This window comes from Ceratotherium simum, chromosome 24 (assembly GCF_057802395.1).
Source record: "Ceratotherium simum simum isolate JZ-2026a chromosome 24, ASM5780239v1, whole genome shotgun sequence".
NCBI lineage: Eukaryota > Metazoa > Chordata > Mammalia > Perissodactyla > Rhinocerotidae > Ceratotherium > Ceratotherium simum.
In genome coordinates this window covers 13,543,580-13,564,607 of record NC_141923.1, presented here as the reverse complement: position 1 = coordinate 13,564,607, position 21,028 = coordinate 13,543,580, and the positions used below count along the sequence as shown (strand labels likewise).

Sequence of the window (21,028 nt, the reverse complement as noted above, 5' to 3'; positions counted from 1 at the left end):
CGCCGGACCACCCCCTCCAGCTCCGCCCCCCGGCCCCACCCCTCCGCCCCCGCTCCGCCCCGCCTCCGGCCGCCCTGCCCACGTGCCCCGCGCAGACCAATCACCCCCGAGGATGCGAGTCACGTGGAGCGAAGAGCCAGTGAAGGCTGGGGCTATAAACGCCGGGCACGTGATCTTTGTAGCGCGTCCTCCCTTCTTCTGAGATGCAGCGGCTGGGGGATGCTGTAGTGCCGCCTGCCGTGTGGAGGCTCGCTTCCCACCTATGGCTATGGATTCTTAGGCTTCTGGGGGTCTGGATAAGGACGACTGGGGTTCTATGTTCTTTTTGTTTTCTACTTTATACTTTCTATTTATGATGTTTGCATATAATTATTTAATATCTTCCTCTTCCTCCCCCACTGAAAGTCTCATGGCATCCCCCAATACCAAGCACTTGTGTAAAAATGGTATTAATATTTATATAGGGCTTACTGTAGGGTAGGCACTCTTGTAAGTGCTTTGCATATATTAATGAATTTAATACAGCAATCTTTGATGTAGGCATTATTATCCCTATTTTACACAAGAGGAAACTGAGGCACAGAGAAGTTAAGAACAGCACTATGTCCAAGGTCAAATGAGTCCAGATATCTTGTTACTAGTGTAAGTGTTCTGTCTCTGAAGAGGAAGCATCAGTTGAGGGTGGTGAAAAGTCCAGTCAAGTGGTGGGGGGAAGCTGAAGGAGTAGGATAGGAGCAGATCTTGCATTTTGAAACCAGGTTAAGGAAGGTGTGCTTTTTTGTGTGTGTGTGAGGAAGACCAGCCCTGAGCTAACAGCCCATGCCAATCCCCTTCTTTTTTGCTGAGGAAGACTGGCCCTGGGCTAACATCCAAGCCTATCTTCTTCCACTTTATATGGGACACTGCCACAGCATGGCTTAATAAGCAGTGCATCGGTGTGTGCCTGGGATCCGAACCCGTGAATCCCAGGCTGCAGCAGTGGAGCATGTGCACTTAACCACTTGTGCCCCTGGGTTGGCCCTGTGCCTTTTTTTTTTTTTTTTGCTGAGGAAGATTGGCCCCGAGCTAGCATCTGTGCCCATCCTCCTGTATTTTGTATGTGGGACACCACCACAGCATGGCTTGATGAGTGGTGTGTAGGTGTGCACCCAGGATCCAAACCTCCAAACCCCGGCTGCTGAAGCAGAGTGTGAAAACTTAACCACTATGCCACCGGGCTAGCCCCCAAGGAAGGTGTGCATTTTAAAGGCAGTGGGGGGCTATATAAAGTTTGTAAAAGGAAAGAGACATGCTCAGATTTGCATTTTTAAAAGATCACTCTGGCCACAGAAGAGAGCCATTGCTGTCAAAGGAATCTTGGGAGAGATGATGGTGTTTGGACTAGGGTAGTGACTTGGAGATGGAGAGAGAAGACCATTTTGAGAGATAATTAGGAAGTAGGGAGACTCAACAGAACCTGGTGAGAGAGTGGGGAGTGAGGGAGGCAGAAGTGTTAGTTTCTGCCCTCGGCAGCCTCTATGGCAAAAGCATAGGAGGGGCAAGGTTTGGGGAAAAGAAGATGACAAAGAGTTTACATGTTGGAGATGTGGAATTTGAAATATCCATGAGACATTCCTGTAATTATGTTGAGTAGTGGTTGGAGATACTTATATGTTGAGTAATAGTCTAGAGTTCAGGAGGGTGGTTTGGCTATAGAATGGGGAATTGTTGGCATAAAAATGGTAACTGAAACCACAGGAGTGGATAAAGTCATCTTGGGGGAAAAAGAAGAGATTGAGTAGAGCATCTGGAGCAGATCCCTGAGGGTAGAGAAGGAATAGCCAAGGAGAGAGGAGGAAAGCAGGAGAGTGTAGTACTATGGAAGTCCTGAGAAGGGAATGTTTCAAGGAGCAGTCAGTGTCAGTTGCTGCCAAGAGGTCCAGCAACAAAAAGACTTACAGGAGTCCACTAAATTGTGTTGCTATGGAAACCATTGGTGACTTTGGTGAGTGCAGTTCAGAGGAACAGAAGGGGCAGAAGGAGTAAGGAAATGGAGACTGCTATTGAGGACCAGGTGCACAAGGGGAGGATTTGGTTACTGGTTACCATACATTGAACATCTCTGCGTGCACAGTCCACAGTCCTGTATTGGGGAAATAGTCCGTGTTCTTAAGGAATTGTGGCCTAACTAGGGAAATAAATCATGGTTCATGAAGTGAAAAAATATGCAAATGAGGTTTTTTGATTTTTTGAAAAAGAAATTATGTGTCCATCAGAGAAACATGTATTTATTTTTTTGTGTATACACATTATAAATCTCTGGAAGAATATACAGGAAACCCAGAGGTTTAATGTTTGAGATGAGAAGGGAACTAGGCAAATAGGAGACAGGGTGGGAGGGAGACTTTTCACTGTATACATTTTTATTTTTTACTTTTTAACTATATTAATGTATTACTTATTCAGAAAAAAATACATGATTGTATTTTATTTCCTAGGGCTGCTGTACCCAATTACCATGAATTTGGTGCCTGAAAACAACAGAAATTTATTCTCTCACCATTCTTGAGGTGAGAAGTCTGAAACCAACACATCAGCAGGACCACGCTACCTTCAGAGTTTCTAGGGGAGAATCCTTCCTTGCTTCTTCCCGCTTCTGGTGGCCCCTGGTGTTCCTTAGCTTGTGACAGCATTACTCCAATCTCTGTCTCTGTCTTTACATGGCATTCTTCCTTTTGTGTCTCTCTGTGTCCTCTCCTTTTATAAGACACCAGTCATTAGATTTAGGTCCCACCCTAATCCAGGGTGATTTCATTTTGAGATACTTAGCTAATTACATTGGCAAAAACCTGATTTCCAAATAAGGTCTTTGGCTCTGGATGGACTTGAATTTTGGAAGGACATGATTCAACTGTCTACAGTGACTAATTGCTTAGTAGGATGTAAACTATGCCAAAGGACCTTATTGTTTTGTTCACTGTTAAATTCTTAGTACCTAGAATAGTGCCTGGCAATATTTAGTAATATTGAATTTGTACTAATCATTTCATTAGGCCTTCCTGTTGAGCATGTGATTAATAACAAGCATCATAAAGTGAAACGATCAATGCTCTAAGTCCTGGTTTTGGCTTTGCCTCTGAAGCCATGTATGATTTGGGTCTTAGATTTATTGCATTCCCTATTCCGATACCTCCACTTGAATTCAGCACATTCTCAACTTTACCTTTGTAAGATAACCTGTATCGTCCTTCAAAACTCAATAGCCATACGTTCTGGGAAGTGTTCCCTGAACTCCAACTAAGTTAGAAGTCCTTGTCTCTCCTCTGAGCTCCTGTATGTGCCTCTATCATACATGGTATCTTTTACAAAGTATCATAATAGTTGGTTTAATCATATATCTTCACCAATACCCCATAAATATCTTGATGGCAGGGGCCATGTATTATTTGACTTCATATTTCTAGTAGTTGATGTCTTTCAAATGAATTAATGAAGCCAGGTGTCTGGGAATCATTCTTGATTCTTTCCCTCGCATTCTTCTGCCTCACCCCTTGTTCCAGTCAGTCCTCAGAGGCTGTGTATTCACTCTTCTCTCTCCCCTCTTTCTTCATTGCTGCTGCTTCGTTCAAGCTCTCTTGGTCTCTTGTGTAGGCCAGCCCAAGGATCTCTGAACTGGTCTTCTGATTCCAGTCTCAATATGTTTGATTCATAGTGCTGAGAGTGATCTTTCAAATGTGCAAGTCTTGCCCCTTTGTCTTTCAATTAACAAATGAAGTGTTACTATGTACCAGATACTGAGACTATAACCGTGAAAGAGACACAGTCCCATCTTCATGGAGCTTATGTTGGGAGGGGTCTTTACACAAATCGTATTCTATCTAAAATCCTTCAGCGGCTTCCCATTGCTGGCTTAAAAAGCTCTTCGTGATCTGCACCAACCACCTGTCTGGCTTTTATCTCCCCAAATGTTCTCTGCTCCAGTTGCACCAGACTCTGGTCACACCAGCTGCTTCCCTTGACTTCCAGAAAGTTCTCTGAGGAAAAGTCCTTTGTGCCACCACTATACCTTGCACATGCCTATATTAAAGCATTTATTACACCATACCAAGAGTTATTACTTTATATGCTACTAGACTACCAGCTTTTGAGGCTCAGAAGTCTTTCTCTTTATATCAAGGGTTGGTACAGAGCAGTGAATAAATGCGTGAATTCTTTTTGACAGATTGACACAAAAAAGTATTACAATAATTCAGTGAGAGAGAGAGGTCACTGGGCTAATCAGGAACGAGTTCCTGGAGACAGAGTAGACCAAATAGATGCATTTCCCATAGACTTCCTATGTCACCTTGGACAACTCAACTTTAATCCACTTTATTGAAATTTTATGTTAAGAAGGGAGACTGTACAAAGATATTTCTATCTTCTTGAACACTGTACTTTTTAAACTTAAACTGGCATTAATTTTGTTACCCAAAGCCAAATAGCTTAACATAGTTTCAAACGTTTGACATTTTAAAATTTATAATGTGTCAGTTTCAGTGTCCTGAGTTCTGACAAGATCAGTGATAATCAGGGAGTATCATTTCATTGCAATTTTGCTTCTTCTAAATTTAATCTTAACTAAAACAAATTAATAAAACTTGTTTTCCAAGAGGCAGTTGACTATAACAGACGACATATGTATACACCTGTGAAACCATCACCACAATCAACAAAATGAGCACACTATCCCCTTTCTTCATGAGCCTTTGTAATCTTCCCTCCAAGCTCTTTCTGGACCCTGCTCCCCCAGGCAGCCACTGATCTGCTCTGTTTAGTTTGCAGTTTCTAACATTTCATATAAATGGAATCATACAGTGTGTTCTTTATCTGAAATTCACCTATGGTGCATCAATAGATATTCCTTTTCATTGTTGAGTAGTATTTCATCATATGGATTTAACACAATTTATCCATTCGTTTGTTGATGGCCATTTGGGTTATCTCTAATTTTTGGCTATTACAAATAAAGCTGCTATGAACATCTATGTAGAAGTCTGTGTGGACCTATGCTTTCATTTCTCTCAGAGTGGGATGGCTGGGTCATATGGTAGTTGTATCTTTAACCTGAAACTGCTAAATTCATTTCGAAGTGGTACATTTTACATTCCTGCCAGCAGTGTGTGAGTTCCAGTTGTTCTATGCCCTTGCCAACACTTGGTAAGATCAGTCTTTTCAATTTTAATCTTTCTAGTAGGTGTGTAGTGGTATCTCATTGTGGTTTTAATTTGCATTTCCATAGTGATTACTGATGTTGAACATCTTTTCATGTGCTTATTTGCCAAACTCACCTTTTTTGAAGTGTCTGTTAAAATCTTTTGCTCATTTTAAAAACTGGATTGTCTTATCAGTTATAAGAATTCTTTACATATTCTAGATATGTTCTTTTTTGTGTATGTTTTACGAATATTTTCTCCCAGTCTGTGGCTGTATTTTCATTTTAACACTGTTTCTTTAAGAGCAAAAGTTTTTAATTTCAATAAAGTACAATCTCTTGATTTTTAATTTTATTTATTTTTCCGCCCAAAGCCCCAGTAGATAGTTGTATATCACAGCTGCCCATCCCTCTAGCTGCCATATGTGGGATGCGGCCTCAGCGTGGACAGAGAAGCGGTGCGTCGGTGCGCGCCTGGGATCCGAACCCGGGCCGCCAGCAGCGGAGTGCGCGCACTCAACCGCTAAGCCACGGGGCCGACCCCTCTTGATTTTTAAAACTAGTTCAAGCTTTGTGTGTTGTATTTAAGAAATCTCGCCAAACGCAAGATCACTAGAATTTTCAGCTATGTGATTTTTACCAAATAAGATCCTAGAATTGTTTTAAAGCTCCTTTGAAGCACATGGTTTGAAAAAACTTTTCTGAAAAATATCTGAGGAAAAAATTGGCTGTATGATTTAATAATTTTTAATACTAATTTTATAATAATTTTAATTTAACTTTAAATTTATAATAATTTTACTATGATGTAGAATGAGAAACAAAAGTAAATGCTAATTGTAAATGTAACATTGATGTACACAATCAGGCACTCAGTAATTATTTTCTAAGCTAAGTGTGCCTGTTACTTGAAAGGTTAGATTACTTCAGCATAAAAAGAATCACACTTCAAATTCTTCAAATTAAATAATGAATGTGTTTTTATTTCTCTCATAATTTTAAAAATGTGAACATGCTGTAATTTAGCCACAGCCTTTACTTCCAGGTGACATCTTCATTGGTTCTCAATTCCCTGTGTGGAAAGAAAGAAAGAAGGAAGGGAAAAAGTGTAAATAAAACTTTTCTGAGGAGATAAAAGGGAAAGCCCAAATAATATGAATTCAATATTTTATATTCTATTAAATTGACCCATTTTAAAAATTTTATATCAGATTCATTCTATTCTCTGATGATTTTAAACTTTTACCATCTCTTTAATTACATTTTTCCAGATTAAAGAACCGTAATTTCTTAGTGTGTTTTTGTATGAAAACTATTATCCTCTCAACGAATTCATTTGATGTTTTCTAGACCCCTTCCAGCTCATTTTATCTTTCTTGCAATCCTTGACTGTGAACCTCCTCTATATAGGCTGTGGCTGCTGCTCTCTCATCCCTTGAGTTTCCTCCTACGCAGCTGCACACCCAGTGAGGACACCCTGTCTTCTAACTTTCTCTCCTATCAGAGGAGCCATCTACGGAGACACAAGGGGACCAAGCAGCTACCAGTTTCCTTTTGATCACTCAACCACCATGTCTACAGCTCTCAAGCATTTTGCTGAGAACACAGTACTAAGCTGTGTACCATTTATTTCAGCTGCATCATGGCTCAAGTAAGACAGTGTATGATAATATATGGGAAAGTTGTATAGAGAGTAGGCTTTGGTGAGCTGGTTTAAAACGTTGTTTCTATATTAAAATGTACCCTGAATTCCCAAAAAAGGGGACTTTCAAAGATCTGAAATAGCCTGTTCATAAACTGAAGACTTACTTACATTCCAAAGATAGTCATACGGTTTATCCAAGGATTAAACAACAAACAAGACTACAAAATAATATCACTTAGAATCTAAGTCCTCGAGGGGAAGGGGGGGATATTACCCCTTCTGTTTATTTTTGGCATATGTGATATTGAGAGGAATACTTCCAAAAGCTGGCCAATTGCTGGTTTAAAAAAACACACGAACTAACCTTTTATATAACACACTCTTGTTCCGGAAGGCAGTTAGCTTTTCATCATTCTTTCTGTCTAGATAACATCCAAGGACAAATCCCACAGGGACAAGTACATGTACCCAGTGGTCACGCACAATCTGAATTAAGTTCATCATGAATGCTAAAAAACAAAAAAAGATTATCAGAAATATAACTGCCTTTGAAATATCTTTTAAATTGCAACTAAAACAGGAAGATAGCCCTGGATATAGGAGAAAGATGTTAAAAGCATAATGAGCATCTTTGGGGCCGGCCTGGTGGTGTAGTGGTTATGTTTGCGCACTCTGCTTCGGCAGCCTGGGGTTCGGGGGTTCGGATCCCAGGCACGGACCTAGGCACTGCTTATCAAGCCATGCTGTGGCAGGCGTCCCACATATAAAGTAGAGCAAGATGGGCATGGACGTTAGCCCAGGGCCAATCTACCTCAGCAAAAAGAGGAGGACTGGCAACAGATGTTAGCTCAGGGCTAATCTTCCTCACCAAAAAAAAAAACCACACACACAAAAACCATAATAAGCATCTTTAAATTTGCTTGGCATCAGAATGTAGTTTCCTACTTAAAATATACTTGATGAAGATTATATAGGTGACAATGATTAGTATAAAAATTACACTGCACTAAAGTCAATTTATTTACTTTTATTTCTAGCTCCACTAGTGATTTCATGACACAGTGCAGAGGAATGGAGAGAACATAAAAATTATGCCAGCAAAAGCTGAGAATTTGCACCCTCCTAGTATTGATTTAAAACTTTTGCATGTGCAAAATGTTTTTAGAACCTCTCACAATGCTAAAACAAATATAATAATACTATTTCGCCAGATGTATAGTAATATGTTGCTTAATGATGGGGATATAGAAATGTCTCATTAGCCGATTTCACCACTGTGCTAACATCATAGAGTGTGCTCACACACACCTAGATGGTATAGCCCACCACACACCCAGGCGGTATGGTATAGCCTATTGCTCCTAGGCTACACACTTGTACAGCATGTTACTGTACTGACTACTGTAAATAACTGTAACACAATGATAAGTATTGTGTATCTAAATGTATCTAAACATAGAAAAGGTACACTAAAAATAGTATAAAAGATAAAAAATGTTACACCTGAATAGGACACTTACCATGAAGGGAGCTCGAAAGACTGGAAGTTGCTGAGTGAGTGAGTGAGTGGGGAGTGAGTGTGAAGGCCCAGGACATTACTGTACACTACTGTAGACTTTATAAACACTGTATACTTAGGCTGCACTAAATTTATATTTTTATTTTTTTGTGAGGAAGATGGGCCCTGAGGTAACATCTGCCAATCCTCCTCTTTTTGCTGAGGAAGACTGGCCCTGTGCTAACATCCATGCCCGTCTTCCTCCACTTCATATGGGACTCCGCCACAGCATGGCTCAACAAGCAGTGCATTGGTGCGCGCCCAGGATCTGAATGGGCGAACCCCGGGCCGCCACAGTGGAGCACATGCACTCAACTGCTTGCGCCACCGGGCTGGCCCCCTGCACTAAATTTATTTAAAAAACTCTTCTTTCTTCAATAATAAATTAACCTTAGCTTACCAAAACATTTTTACTTTATAAACTTAAAGAATTTTTTTTTTAATTTTTTTTGTGAGGAAGGTCAGCCCTGTGCTAACATTTGCCAATCTTCCTCTTTTTTTGCTGAGGAAGACTGGCCCTGGGCTAACATCCATGCCCAACTTCCTCCACTCTGTATGGGACGCCGCCACAGCATGGCTTGACAAGAGGTGCGATGGTGCACGCCCGGGATCCGAACCGGGGAACCCCAGGCCGCTGCAGCGGAGCACACACACTTAACCTCTTGTGCCACCAGGCCAGCCCCTTAAATTTTTTAAAACTTTTTTTTTTAAAGGCATTTTACTTCTTATTTATTTATTTATTTTTTGTGAGGAAGATTAGCCCTGAGCTAACATTTGATGCCAATCTGCCTCCTTTTTGCTGAGGAAGACTGGACCTGAGCTAACATCCATGCCCATCTTCCTCTACTTTATATGGGATGCTGCCAATAGCATGGCTTGACGAGTGATGCGTTGGTGCACGCCCAGGATCTGAACCTGCAAACCCCGGGCCGCCGCAGCGGAGCGCGTGCCCTTAACCACTATGCCACCGGGCTGGCCTCTTTTTAAACTTTTTTGACCCTTTTGTAATAACACTTAGCTTAAAGCACACATTGTACAGCTGTACAAAAATATTTTCTTTCTTTATGTCCTTACTATATAAGCTTTTTTCTATTAATTTCTTTTTTTTTTTTTACTTTTTAAACTTTTTTGTTAAAAACTAAGACACAAGGGCTGGCCCTGTGGTTTAGTGGTTAAGTGCGGGCACTCTGCTACTGACGGCCTGGGTTCGGATCCCAGGCGCGCACCGACGCACCGCTTCTCTGGCCATGCTGAGGCCACGTCCCACATACAGCAACTAGAAGGATGTGCAGCTATGACATATAACTATCTACTGGGGCTTTGGGGAAGAAAAAAAAGGAGGAGGATTGGCAATAGATGTTAGCTCAGAGCCGGTCTTCCTCAGCAAAAAGAGGAGGATTAGCACGGATGTTAGCTCAGGGCTGATCTTCCTCACACACACACACACACACACAAAAACTAAGACACAAATACACACATTAGCCTAGGCCTACACAGGGTCAGGATCATCAAGATCACTGTCTTCCGCCTCCACATCTTGTCCCACTGGAAGGTCTTCAGGGGCAATAACACCCATGGAGCTGTCGTCTCCTATGATAACAATGCCTTCTTCTGGAACGCCTCCTGAAGGACCTGCCTCAGGCTCTTCTTGAGGTGTCACTCTTTTCAGAAATTGTCCATGGTGGTTTGCTTGGTTTGTTTGTTTTTTCCATCACAGATTTGCTTGAAAGCAGATAATGCACCATGAACATTCCTCCCTATTAACGAAAATCTTTTAGTGTTGGGGTCCATGTTTTCAAAGTTTTTAAGGAGCTTGTTGAGATCTGCAAAAGCTTCTGATAAACCCTTCAACGTGAATTTTCTTGGGAGTTCTTTTTCTTCTCCTGCAGTTTCCTTTTCTCTTGCCTCTTCTTCATCTATGCGTTCCAGTTCCCACAACTCCTCATTAGTCAATTCCTCAGGAACCACCTCTAGGAGCTCCTCAATGTCATCCTCATCCACAGCCAGGTTGAAGTTGTTTGCCATCTCAACCACAGCCTACTTGATTTTTGCAACCTCTTCATCCTTGGCAAATCCTTTGAAGTCATGGATGCACCTCTTGAGTGTCTTCTTCCAGATGCACTAAGTGATAGGAATTTTTCAGCTCCATTATTATCTTATGGGACCACCATAGAATATGTGCTCCGTTGTTGATGGAAACGTCATTATGCAGCACATGACTGTATTAAGTGCAGAGCTGGAATTCAAACTCAGGTTTGCTCCAAAGCTCTGGATCTTTCTATTATACCTATCACAATGCTTCTCTAAGAGACCACTCCCTGAATTGATACTTTTGGTACTTAACAGCTTTTAAGTTCTAAGAGTTTCCAAAAGGCAGAGGAGGGGGAATAGAAGAACTACAAGTCATCATAGGGAAAATAAATTTGCACTAATTCAATAAAAACATAGTTGAATTGTCAATTTTCTATAAAAATTTGTACCTAAAGATGAAATCAAAATACATCATGTGTGCACATGAATCTAAAATGAATAAATCAGATACAATGGCTAAGAAGACGCATGACACTTCTCTAAACACTCTAAGAAGAGAATACATTACTGCCAACAAAAGTGCTTAGCACTGAACCATGCTAGGATTATGTACACTGGATTCCTGCCTCTCTTTCTAAGACACTGGTTCCAATGCTCACACATTCTAATTCTCTATTTCTCAAACTTGAATCACTCACTCACTGTCTAAAGGCACTGGGTTAGGAAATGACCATGAAGTTAAAAATTGCACCATTACTATATACTGTATTTCATAAAGTATAGTATTACACACAGCAGGTTCCAGTCTGAATATTACTGATTCAGCAAATTACAAAGTAAGTAAATAAGATGTTTAAAATATATAATTTATAATTTAGTCATCAATAAGTTTTAAGTTTTAGTCTATTGTCTATGGCTGGAATTCTGAAACTTGAACACACATTAAAATCACTTGGGAAGGGCCGGCCCCATGGCTTAGCGGTTAAGTGAGCGCGCTCCACTACTGGCGGCCCGCATTCGGATCCCGGGCACGCACCAACGCACCGCTTGTCCGGCCATGCTGAGGCCACGTCCCACATACAGCAACTAGAGGGATGTGCAACTATGACATACAACTATCTACTGGAGCTTTGGGGAACAAAAAGGAGGAGGATTTGCAATAGATGTTAGCTCAGAGCCGGTCTTCCTCAGCAAAAAGAGGATTAGCACGGATGTTAGCTCAGGGCTGATCTTCCTCACACACGCACACACAAAAAATCAATCGGGGAGCCCTTTTCAAAATAGGGACTCCTTAGCCCTCCCTCTTGGGGGGGTGCTGGAAAAATCTGTAGTTTAAAGAACTCCCCAGTTGATCTGATGCAAATCATTCTTGGACATATAAATGTAAACATTAACCAATCTTACCTTCTTTCCTAGAAGATGGTGGTTCTCTTAGCATTGTGCTTTCCTTAAGTGACATTTGCATTTAGATCCTTAAGTTCTTTTTAATAAACACTTAAGTACTTTTTGTGATTCTGACCAAGTGCCCACCAACCTAGCCACTTACTTGTTTTGCTAAACTTGAGCCAGTCAAGTATGGGAATAACAATGCCTTAATCAAATAAGATAATGTAATTTTGATAGCACTAAACTGCAAAATACTAGACAATATAGGTCTCTGTAGAAATGCAGTGGTCATCTATTCTGCCACCTGTCCTTATTAGGTTCCTCATATTTCTTAAGAGGTGACAATCCTAACCCTCAGCATAGCTGTTAGAAACTGTTTGTATTTAACAACAAAAAGGTACTTGCTCTCAGCCCAATTATTATACATTTTTTTTTGCTGAGAAAAATTTACCCTGAGCTAACATTTGTTGCCAATCTTCCTCTATTTCGTATGTGAGCTGCCGATGAGTGGTGTAGGTCCTCGCCCAGGAACCAAACCCAGGTCACCAAAGCAGAGTGCACCGATCCTAACCACTAGGCCACCTGGGCTGGCCCCCAAAACTATTTTAAATAAGACTATGGCCACCTGTGGGCTATAAACCATTACTGTTGGCATTCTTCCAACAGGACCAGACGCTAATTTTGTCTGGCTCTACTCTGGGTAGTAGAAGAGATGAGACAAGCCCCTAAGGCTCTTGCTGCATAAAGGCTCTTAAAGAGACTCCAGGGTAAATACAGTGGGACTGACAGATAAGAGTTCTGTACATTCAGAACCCAGAGTTGGGGCCGGCTCCACGGCTTAGCAGTTAAGTGCGCACGCTCCACTGCTGGCGGCCCGGGTTTGGATCCCGGGCGCGCACCGACGCACTGCTTCTCCGGCCATGCTGAGGCCGCGTCCCACATACAGCAACTAGGAGGATGTGCAACTATGACATACAACTATCTACTGGGGCTTTGGGGGGAAAAATAAATAAAAATCTAAAAGAAAAAAAAGAACCCAGAGTTGGATTCAAGCACCATGATGACAGCCTAATTCCATCCCTAAGAGGTAAATGACTAATCTTAGGCCCAGAGACATTTCATAGTACAACTGTGCAATCTACTATTTGATGGGCTTTGGGAGCAGTGGCACTGAACATAATTTGTCCAGTGTATTTCACTGCAAGTGGATGACCACGGAGGAAAAAGATTTATGGACAAAAGAACTGAGCTAGAATCAATCTCTGGAGAATGGATAAGAGGGGGAGCATAGACAGGCCCTCAGGTTCTTGGTCGAGGGCCCAAGACTATACGGGAGTTTTAAATGATGGGCAAAGGACAGCGAGGACCTGGGACAGGCTCCTACAAGACAAGTTTGGATGAAGAGTGATAGCCACATGGGTGCCCATGAGGGCACTGTACATATTATTAGTGTCTTCCCCTTAGGAAGACTCTCAAGAAAAATTTTGCTTTTACTTCAGAACTGGGAGTAGCCATGGTATCCGAGGGGGGAAAAAAAAAACAACTAACTGGTTGTTATCTTCTAGACTCAAGGAATAACATAACTGATCATGTATCCTTTGATACCAAAATGATCCAAATTTTTTCCCCTACCTCTAGAAAGAGCTGACTCTTAGAGCACTCTCTGTCAGGCATGGTTCCTACTGCTTTTCATAATCACCAAACTCATGTAATCCTCACATTACTATACATGTATTAACTAATACAACGTCCTCAATGCAGTAGGCATATTTTTTTCAGATGAAGAAATCCAGGGCCAATCAACTTGCTTTAGGTCACAGATGCAGTAAGTGGCAGCTCTGGGATTAATACTTGGGCAGTCTGGCTCCTGGGCCAAGCTCTTTATTTGTGCTTGACTGTCTCTTTCAGCAAGTATAGAGGTAAACATTTATATTAACCTCACTCTTGGCTTTATCTTATTTTTCCTAACATTACTTTTTCTTCAACTCATTTTTTTCCCCACTTCTAAAAAGAAAACTGTATCTGGTGTGTATTTTTGTAAGGCCCTCTTAATGCATGTTGGAAAAATATAGATGATTAGACATTAAAAAAATAAATTCTACTCTGTATCTGGTCCCCACAGCACTTTATATGTATTGATCAAAAAGTGTCGATTTAACCTATTAAAGAACAGTGCTGGATGTATGAAGAAACTGAATTGCTTGAGGTCTGGAATTCTTTCTTAACGACATACACACTTTACAAACCATGCACAAATTAATATTACTTTTTTCTTTTAATTACGTTCTTAAAAAGTGCATATTTTGTGGAGTGGTCGGCTCAAGAGGGTTTGAGATTTAGAGGAGAGCGAAGTTAGCTTCCATGTCTGAGTAACGAGGAAGACAGAGTGCTGCAACTTGGAAGAAGCAGAGATGATCGCGGAGAGGCAGCCCTTTCCCTGCTTCAGCCTAGGAGCGGGAGGCCGGCCGGTTTCCTCTCCGGTCCGCCCAAGGGGCGGTCACCAGGTGATCGCTAAAGAAGTTTTCCGGTTATGACATCCTCAGAGTACTCTTTCCAAAAGCAGCCAGGCGGAAACGAGAGTCCAGCCGCCCACCATAAAGAAACCCCTATTTTTCTTTCCTTTCCCCGTCTCCTCCGCTGGAAGCCTCAGGAAGCCCTGGGCCGCTCCAGCCCTGGGGAGGCCCGGACCCCCTCCCATACACACACCGAGGGCTTTCCTGGAGACGCACCCTCCCCGTCTGCACAACCTGCGACCCCAAACCCACCTGCGGCCTCGGTGCCAACAACGACCCCACGACCTAGGGTAGCGGCGACCCAGCCACCGGCGCCGGCGGAAGCTGCGGCCTCGGGACCTACCATTCGCCGCGCCCGCTCGAAGAGAGGGGCGGCACGGGAAATCATCCCTCTTCTTCCTTTTCATGTTTGATATTTCTCACATTATTTTAGCTTTTACACATTATAAATTACTTAAAGATAAAATTTCAGTCCCAGAGAACGAGACTGGTTGGTGTAAGCGCCATCTCCTTGCTACAGCTTTGGCCCCACCCCCCCTCGAAGATGGTATCACCCTGGGTCTTCCCCGCCTCAGCCGTGCGCCTCCAGTTTCAAAATGGCGGCCGCCATTGCGGGGCCTCTGTTGGCGGATCTTCACGGATGGTGCTGAGCGAACGTCAGCTTTTCTCACTCTTGAACCTGAATTCGACTAGGGGTTGGGCAGGGCAGTGGACGGCGTTGGGGGAGGACTGACGAGGCAAGTGGGGGCGGAAGAAAGTGCGCCTTTGGAGGGGGGAGGGGGCGTCTTCGGCCCTCCGGGAGAGCCTGGCTCCAACTCCGACCGGGTCTCCTCTGGGGACGTGCTCCCGGGGTTTCGGTTGCGACTGTTCTGGTCGTTCCTGGCAGAAGTGCCCAGCGAGGGAAAGAGAAGTGGCGTCTCCAGGGGTCTGAAGCTCCCGGGCTTTTGGAGCAGACCGTACGGCTCACTCCCAGGGTCTCCTTCCTTCCTTGCTGCTGTTTCCCTTCGCCCTTTCAGTCTCGGCGCTGGAGGAGTTAATCCGACGCCAGCTTTGCTCCTTTGGCTCGTCGCTACCGTGTTCTCAGCCTCCTCGCTCGGGGTCTTCCCGTCTCGGGTTGAGAGATCACGAGGCTACTAAGCGGTGGGCGCAAAGTGGGCGTCCTTTTTAGTTAATCGACTCTGAAGACCTTTTAGATGTCGCTGTGCTTTATTAAAACCGTCTCGGCCCTCCAGTTCCCTCTCTCCATCACTTCCACCATCACTGCATTGTGCACGCTCTTCAGCAAACAGCAGTCAGACTAGCCATAACCCCGGCAAGTCTGGCCCCCTGTGCCCAGGGGAATCTGAGTTATCAATTGTCCCCCCCCCCCGCCCCGCTTTTAAATTTTACAATCCCTTTGAACCTAAACTGCTGCCCTCCCCGAACTGACCAGGGAGAAACTTTTCGCGCTTAGTGAGCTCGAGAGCCAACCCAGATTCCTTCGTTCTTCCCTTGGATTTTGTGTAGTTCCTCTTAGTTGGCGTCAACATGCAAGGTCATTATTGAGAGAGCAAGTAACTGCGATAGATCATTGAGATGAAGTAGTAATGCTCAGAATCACTGCCGTGAAGGAATGTGTATGGTTAGGGTTCATTCCATCTTTCAGTACACATTTATGTTGCTTTGAGCACTATGCTTGGTATTGCCCAAAGATGATCACTTTTACTCTTTGGCAATACATTCAACAAATATTCTTTGTGCCTACTTTGTGCTAGGTAAACATAAATAACGGCCTGAGGACACCAAAAAAGCTTTGTAAAGGAGTAAATATTTGAGGTGGGTCATGAAGGGTCTAAAGGAATTTACTAGGCTCAGGAGAAGGTCATTCCTGGATGCAGTACAGGGATGCAGGGACTTGAGAAGTTTGGTGTACTTAGGGAGAGTGGGAAAATATATGTGCTTGAGCATGCAGTGCAGGGGTGGTTGGTGAAGCAAGAGGAAAGTTGAGATCAACTTGTGAAGGACATTGATTTCCAACTAAGAAGTTCAGATTTAATTCATTAGTTAGCAGGAAGCCAGTGAATACTTTGCACAAGGTAGGGGCATGAGTATATTTTAGGATGGTCTCTGACAGCTGTGTGGAGGGTCAACTTGGAACAGGAAAACTAGATGAGAGGAAATGGCAATCATTCAGGTAAGGCAATGAGTGCCTAAACTGAGGTAGGATAGTAAAGGATGTCAGAGAGACATGTCTGAAATGTCAAATAGGGTTCAACTAGGGGCAGCCAATTTGGTGGTAAGAGGGTGACTCCAGAGTTTTTAGTCTGGAAACTAAATGGTTGGTGATTCCATTAAAATCAAGCCGACGACATGTACATAAATATAGAGTGGTGCCAACAAATATAGAGTGGTGCCAACCTGCACTTTAGGAGTGGCAGAGGATAATGTTCTACGGTCCAAAGCATCAATTTTAAGAGTCTAGACCAGTGCTATTACAGTAGCCACAAGCTACATGTAGCAGTTGAGCACTTGAAATTGTGGTTAGATCAAATTGAGATGTGCTGTAAATATAAAATACGCAGTGGATTTTGAAGACTTAGGATGAAAAAAGAAAATAAAATATGTCAATTATTTTTTAATAATGATTACATGTTGAAATGACTATATTTTGGGTATATTGAGTTAAATAAAATATATTAAAATTAATTTCACTTTTAAAACTTTTCACTGTGGCTGTGAAAATATTTTAAATTACATTTGTGGCTTGCATCATGTTTTTGTTGGACAGAGCTGCTGTAGCCTAGACTAATGATAGAGGAATTAGGAAGGAGGTGGAATTTGAGCTGGGCCTTGCTGCTCCCTTCAATGCCAGTTAAGGCATTCAGGTTTTTTATTTTTAGTTTTTTCAAGCAGTAGAAGCCTTTCAGAGATTTCTGGGCAAGGGATAATATGTGCAGGGGTGCTTCTGAAGATTAGTCTAGCAGAAATATTTAGGTTAAGATGAAGGGAGGAAAGGCTGGAGGCAAACAGAACCCAAATGTAAGGTAATGAGGCCCTGCATTAAGGAACTGGCAGTAGGAATGGACAGGGAATGATACGTGTGCAGGGCATTCTGAGGGAAAAATGCTCAGCAGTAGGTAATACACTGTTCAAGAAGTAAAAGAAGGAATCAAACATGTAGAGTTTCAGACCTTGGTTACCTAGATAACGACTAATGAATTCATGTCATAGAGTTATAAAGTACATTTGAGGCTAAAGAAATTTAGTTTCAAAATAAAACCAGCAAAATTGAAAGGAGGAAGTGGTCTGCTAAATACTCTCCCCTTTTATCTCCCTGGTTTCTGTATCTTCTTATCTCATCAGTCATACACATCAATTAATTTTCTTAAAATACAGAATTGCCTGTATCATGTCATCTTCTTACTTGATAATGGATCTTAAAATGTTTCTCTGTTGCCTGTAGAGCTAGATCCAAAGTTACCAAGGCCTTTTATTATCAGGCCCTTTTCTACGCATTAGGCCTTTTCTTTCATTTTTTGCTTATATGAAAATGTGCCAGGCTAGTTTTTTCACTAGTATTCTGTAAATTTTTGTTTTGTGCCTTTGATCGTGTTATTCCCCTGTTTTGAGTACCTTTTCTCTTTGTCTCTTTGTACCCAGGTCCTACCAACCCTTAACAAATATTTTAAGATTCCACCTCTTTGTGATTCCCAGTAACATAAACTAATGTCAATTTTTAAAATCTTATTTCCTAAACTGCATATTGCAGCCTCTGATAATAACTAATTTGGTTCATTATTATTTATTTTTGTCTTTTGTTATTATCTTTTATTATTTTATTCTTGTTTTATGTAAGCTTAAACTTCCTAAAATTATGACATTTCTTTTTTAAAAGAGGACCATATATTATACTACTTGTTGCTGCTCACAGTGTTCGTCTTAGAGCAAGACATAGAAGTTAAACACCATAATTAATAACAGAAGTAAATCATTATACCATGTTCATGAGACCCTTGTTTCTTTACTTTTTAGATTTATAAAGAACTCTTCCTTTGAATTCATGGTGTTTCATCTGATATACGACTGAGATATCAGTAAGTAACGAATATCTAATAAAGATATAGTTTTATTATATTATGAGAAATTGTAATAAAAATATATTTTCATTTGTTGAAATCTGGGTCTGTCTGCAAAAAAATTTAACATGAACTCATTCAGTTCTGTCTGCAAGATACTTTTTATTTTCACTTCGTAATCTAAATAAAGACAGTGAGAGTTAAGGTAGATTTGAGTAGAAAAAGAGTTTCTCTTAGGCCATGAATATAATTGTGGTACAGGAAGCTTTCTGGCAGTGAGAATTTCTTAGGTCCTTTCCAAAATTATATTTATAAACATTTTTCATCAAATAGAGAATTAGTATCTTTGTACTTCTCATACCTGACAAATAGGAACATGTTAAGTCAGTATATTTTTAATTTGAACTTGTTTGTTTCAACAACAGTTTATTGGCCAACCACTATGTGTAAGACGTGCTAATATAGTAAGGATACAAAAATAGATCAAGCCTAGTCCTGCACTCAGAGAGCTCTCCCAAGCAAGGGGAAATGCATGCAAATAGGTAACTGTTAATAGTGTGGTGAGGGCACTAAGCTCAGGTAATACTAGTCATGCTTCATGCATTTATTCAAGAGGCATTTGTTGGCCGCCACTCTGTGTCAGGCACTATGGAGGCACTGGAATATAACTGATCCAAATAGACAAGGTCTGTACTTTCATGGAGTCCATATTCTAGTGTAGGGGTTAGGAAGAGAGAAGAGGACGGACAAGGAGAGTAAACACATACATTGCAAGAATAGAAAGCAGTAAGTATTTTGAGGGCATTAGAATGTTGTCATAGGCTGTAACTGAGGTGGGGAAGGACGTTAGGGTGGTCAGAAAACCGTGTCTGAGAGAATTAAGTTTGAGGCAGGGAAAATATACAAACTAGTTAGAGGTCTTGGTGACAGTGGAGATAGAAGGAAATTTGAGAAATAAAATGGAGGCAAAAATGCAGTACTTACTGATGGATTGGATGTGGGAAGCAAAGGAAGGAATCAAGGACGATGCCATCAGAGATCAGATGATATTTAAAGCTATGGAACTGGGTGAGATTACCTAGAAAGAGAAGAAAAGAAGTCCTGCTGAAAAGCATGGCCACATTTAGAGGCTGAAGAGCGAAAGAGGAATTAACAAAGGAGATTGAGGAGTGGCCAGTTAGGTAGAAGGAAAGCCAAGAGAGGGTTGACACAAAAGCAGAGAAAGGAGGGCGTTTCAAGGAGGATGGAGCAGTTCATTTGACTGAATGCTGCTGTGATTTCCGGAGAGTTGAGGCCAGAGAAATGTCCATTGGCCTAAGTTGTATAGAGGTTTGTCAGTGACCTTGGTGAAAGCACTTCTAGGATATGGTGGGGAAAGATGCCAGATTTGGTGGTGTGAATGGGAGGAAAGAAAGTGGAGACATGTTTGTGGGCAAATATTCTGAGAAATGTTGCTGTGAAAGGGGAGCAGAAATGAGGAAGTGGTTGGAGGGATTGTAGGATTAAGAGAGGGTTATTTTAAGTTGGGAAATTCTAGAGCATCTTTGTATGCTAATAGGAATGGTGCATCGATGATACATAGATGATGCAGGGGAAAGAAGGAATGACTGAGGAAGTTCAGTCCTTGAGAAGGTAAATGAGAATGGGATCCAGAGCACACATAGGACACTGGCCTTGGACCAGAGCAGGGCTCTTTATTCCATATAATAGGAGACACAGCAGTGTACACGCAAATAGGTTAGTAGATATGGTATTGGAAGATGAGAAGTGACTGTCTGATTACTTTTATTTTCTAATTGAAGAATGAAGTGAGATTACCAGCTTTGAGTAAGGTGGAGGGAGTGGTGCATGATGCTTGAGCAGAGAAGAGATGTGAAATAACAGTCTCAGAGATGGAAAGTCAACCTACTAAGAAAAATCAGATTCATAGGTAGCGCTTAGTGCCTGTTTGAGATCTTTGGCCATGAATTTAAAGAGCAAACAGCACAGTTGTGTGATTGGGTTTTTTCCTTTGGCAGCGTTCAGCTGCTGGAAAAGACAAAGTGAAGGACTGGAGTCAGTCAGGGTTGGGGTTTTGCCACGCTAGTACAGAGAAGGGCTAGGGCATCAAGGTACTTGAGAGTGTTTGCAAAATAATCCTGAGGGATCGTGGATTGATGGCAAGACATGAATGGAGACAGGAGGGGGTCATGGATAGTGAAAAAGTGGTCAGTGGGTTAGAGATACCAGTGAGGCCAAAGGATTTTTGCAGTGGGAATGCTAGAGTAAGTAAGGTGGTAGTGAGAGGGTGATGTGCTTGAACGTGAAATTTTGAAAGTGGCGTGGCTTATTGGTAGTGGTAAGGTCTAGGGTGTAAATGTGATTGTGGGTGGCTGAAGTGAAGTGAAGATTGTTGGAGTTGAGAAAGTCAGGGGACTAAGAAGTCAGTATTGAAGCTCCTGAAAAAAAAGCCTGAGTCAGGAACTCAAGTCTTCAATGACAGGTCAGATTACGGCGTACCAACGATGATGAGAAAGTGGGGAAGGCTCATAGTGAACTAGCTGGGTAGCGTGAGCTGTGATGGGACTGGAGTATTTGAAGGGGGAAGGAGAAGACATGGTTTGGAAGCTGCAGCGAGGAGTAAGGAACACATACCTCCTGCTTTTGCGGTGCAGTAGTCTCCCCTTA

At 42.0% G+C, this 21,028-nt stretch overlaps 2 protein-coding genes across 3 annotated transcripts in view; one reads left to right on the top strand and one right to left on the bottom strand.

Annotated features, from left to right (window-relative positions):
- Positions 1-6,126: 6,126 nt before the first annotated feature.
- NDUFB1 (NADH:ubiquinone oxidoreductase subunit B1) lies at positions 6,127-14,701 on the bottom strand. Its single transcript, XM_004434210.3, has 3 exons — positions 14,559-14,701; positions 7,183-7,327; positions 6,127-6,245 (listed from the first exon to the last, which is right to left on the bottom strand). The coding sequence occupies exons 1-3, from the start codon at positions 14,692-14,694 to the stop codon at positions 6,209-6,211; spliced, it is 318 nt and encodes a 105-aa protein (XP_004434267.2). The 5' UTR covers positions 14,695-14,701; the 3' UTR covers positions 6,127-6,208.
- A 206-nt stretch (positions 14,702-14,907) lies between these two features.
- The window catches only part of CPSF2 (cleavage and polyadenylation specific factor 2), a 34,580-nt gene continuing 28,459 nt past the window's right edge, over positions 14,908-21,028 (top strand). For both annotated transcript variants that reach the window (XR_015556122.1, XM_087448036.1), the window contains exons 1-2: positions 14,908-15,043; positions 18,318-18,379. The gene's annotated coding sequence lies outside the window, so the exon portion shown is untranslated. The remainder of the gene's footprint in view (positions 15,044-18,317; positions 18,380-21,028) is intronic.

Coding starts and splice junctions, on each gene's coding strand:
- NDUFB1 (XM_004434210.3), bottom strand. CDS start 14,694: ATGATTTCCCGTGCCGCCCCTCTCTTCGAGCGGGCGCGGCGAATGGTA. Junction 7,328..14,558: donor TGTTGGCACCGAGGCCGCAG/GTGGGTTTGGGG, acceptor TTTGTTTTTTAG/CATTCATGATGAACTTAATT. Junction 6,246..7,182: donor AAGAGTGTGTTATATAAAAG/GTTAGTTCGTGT, acceptor CTTTCCACACAG/GGAATTGAGAACCAATGAAG.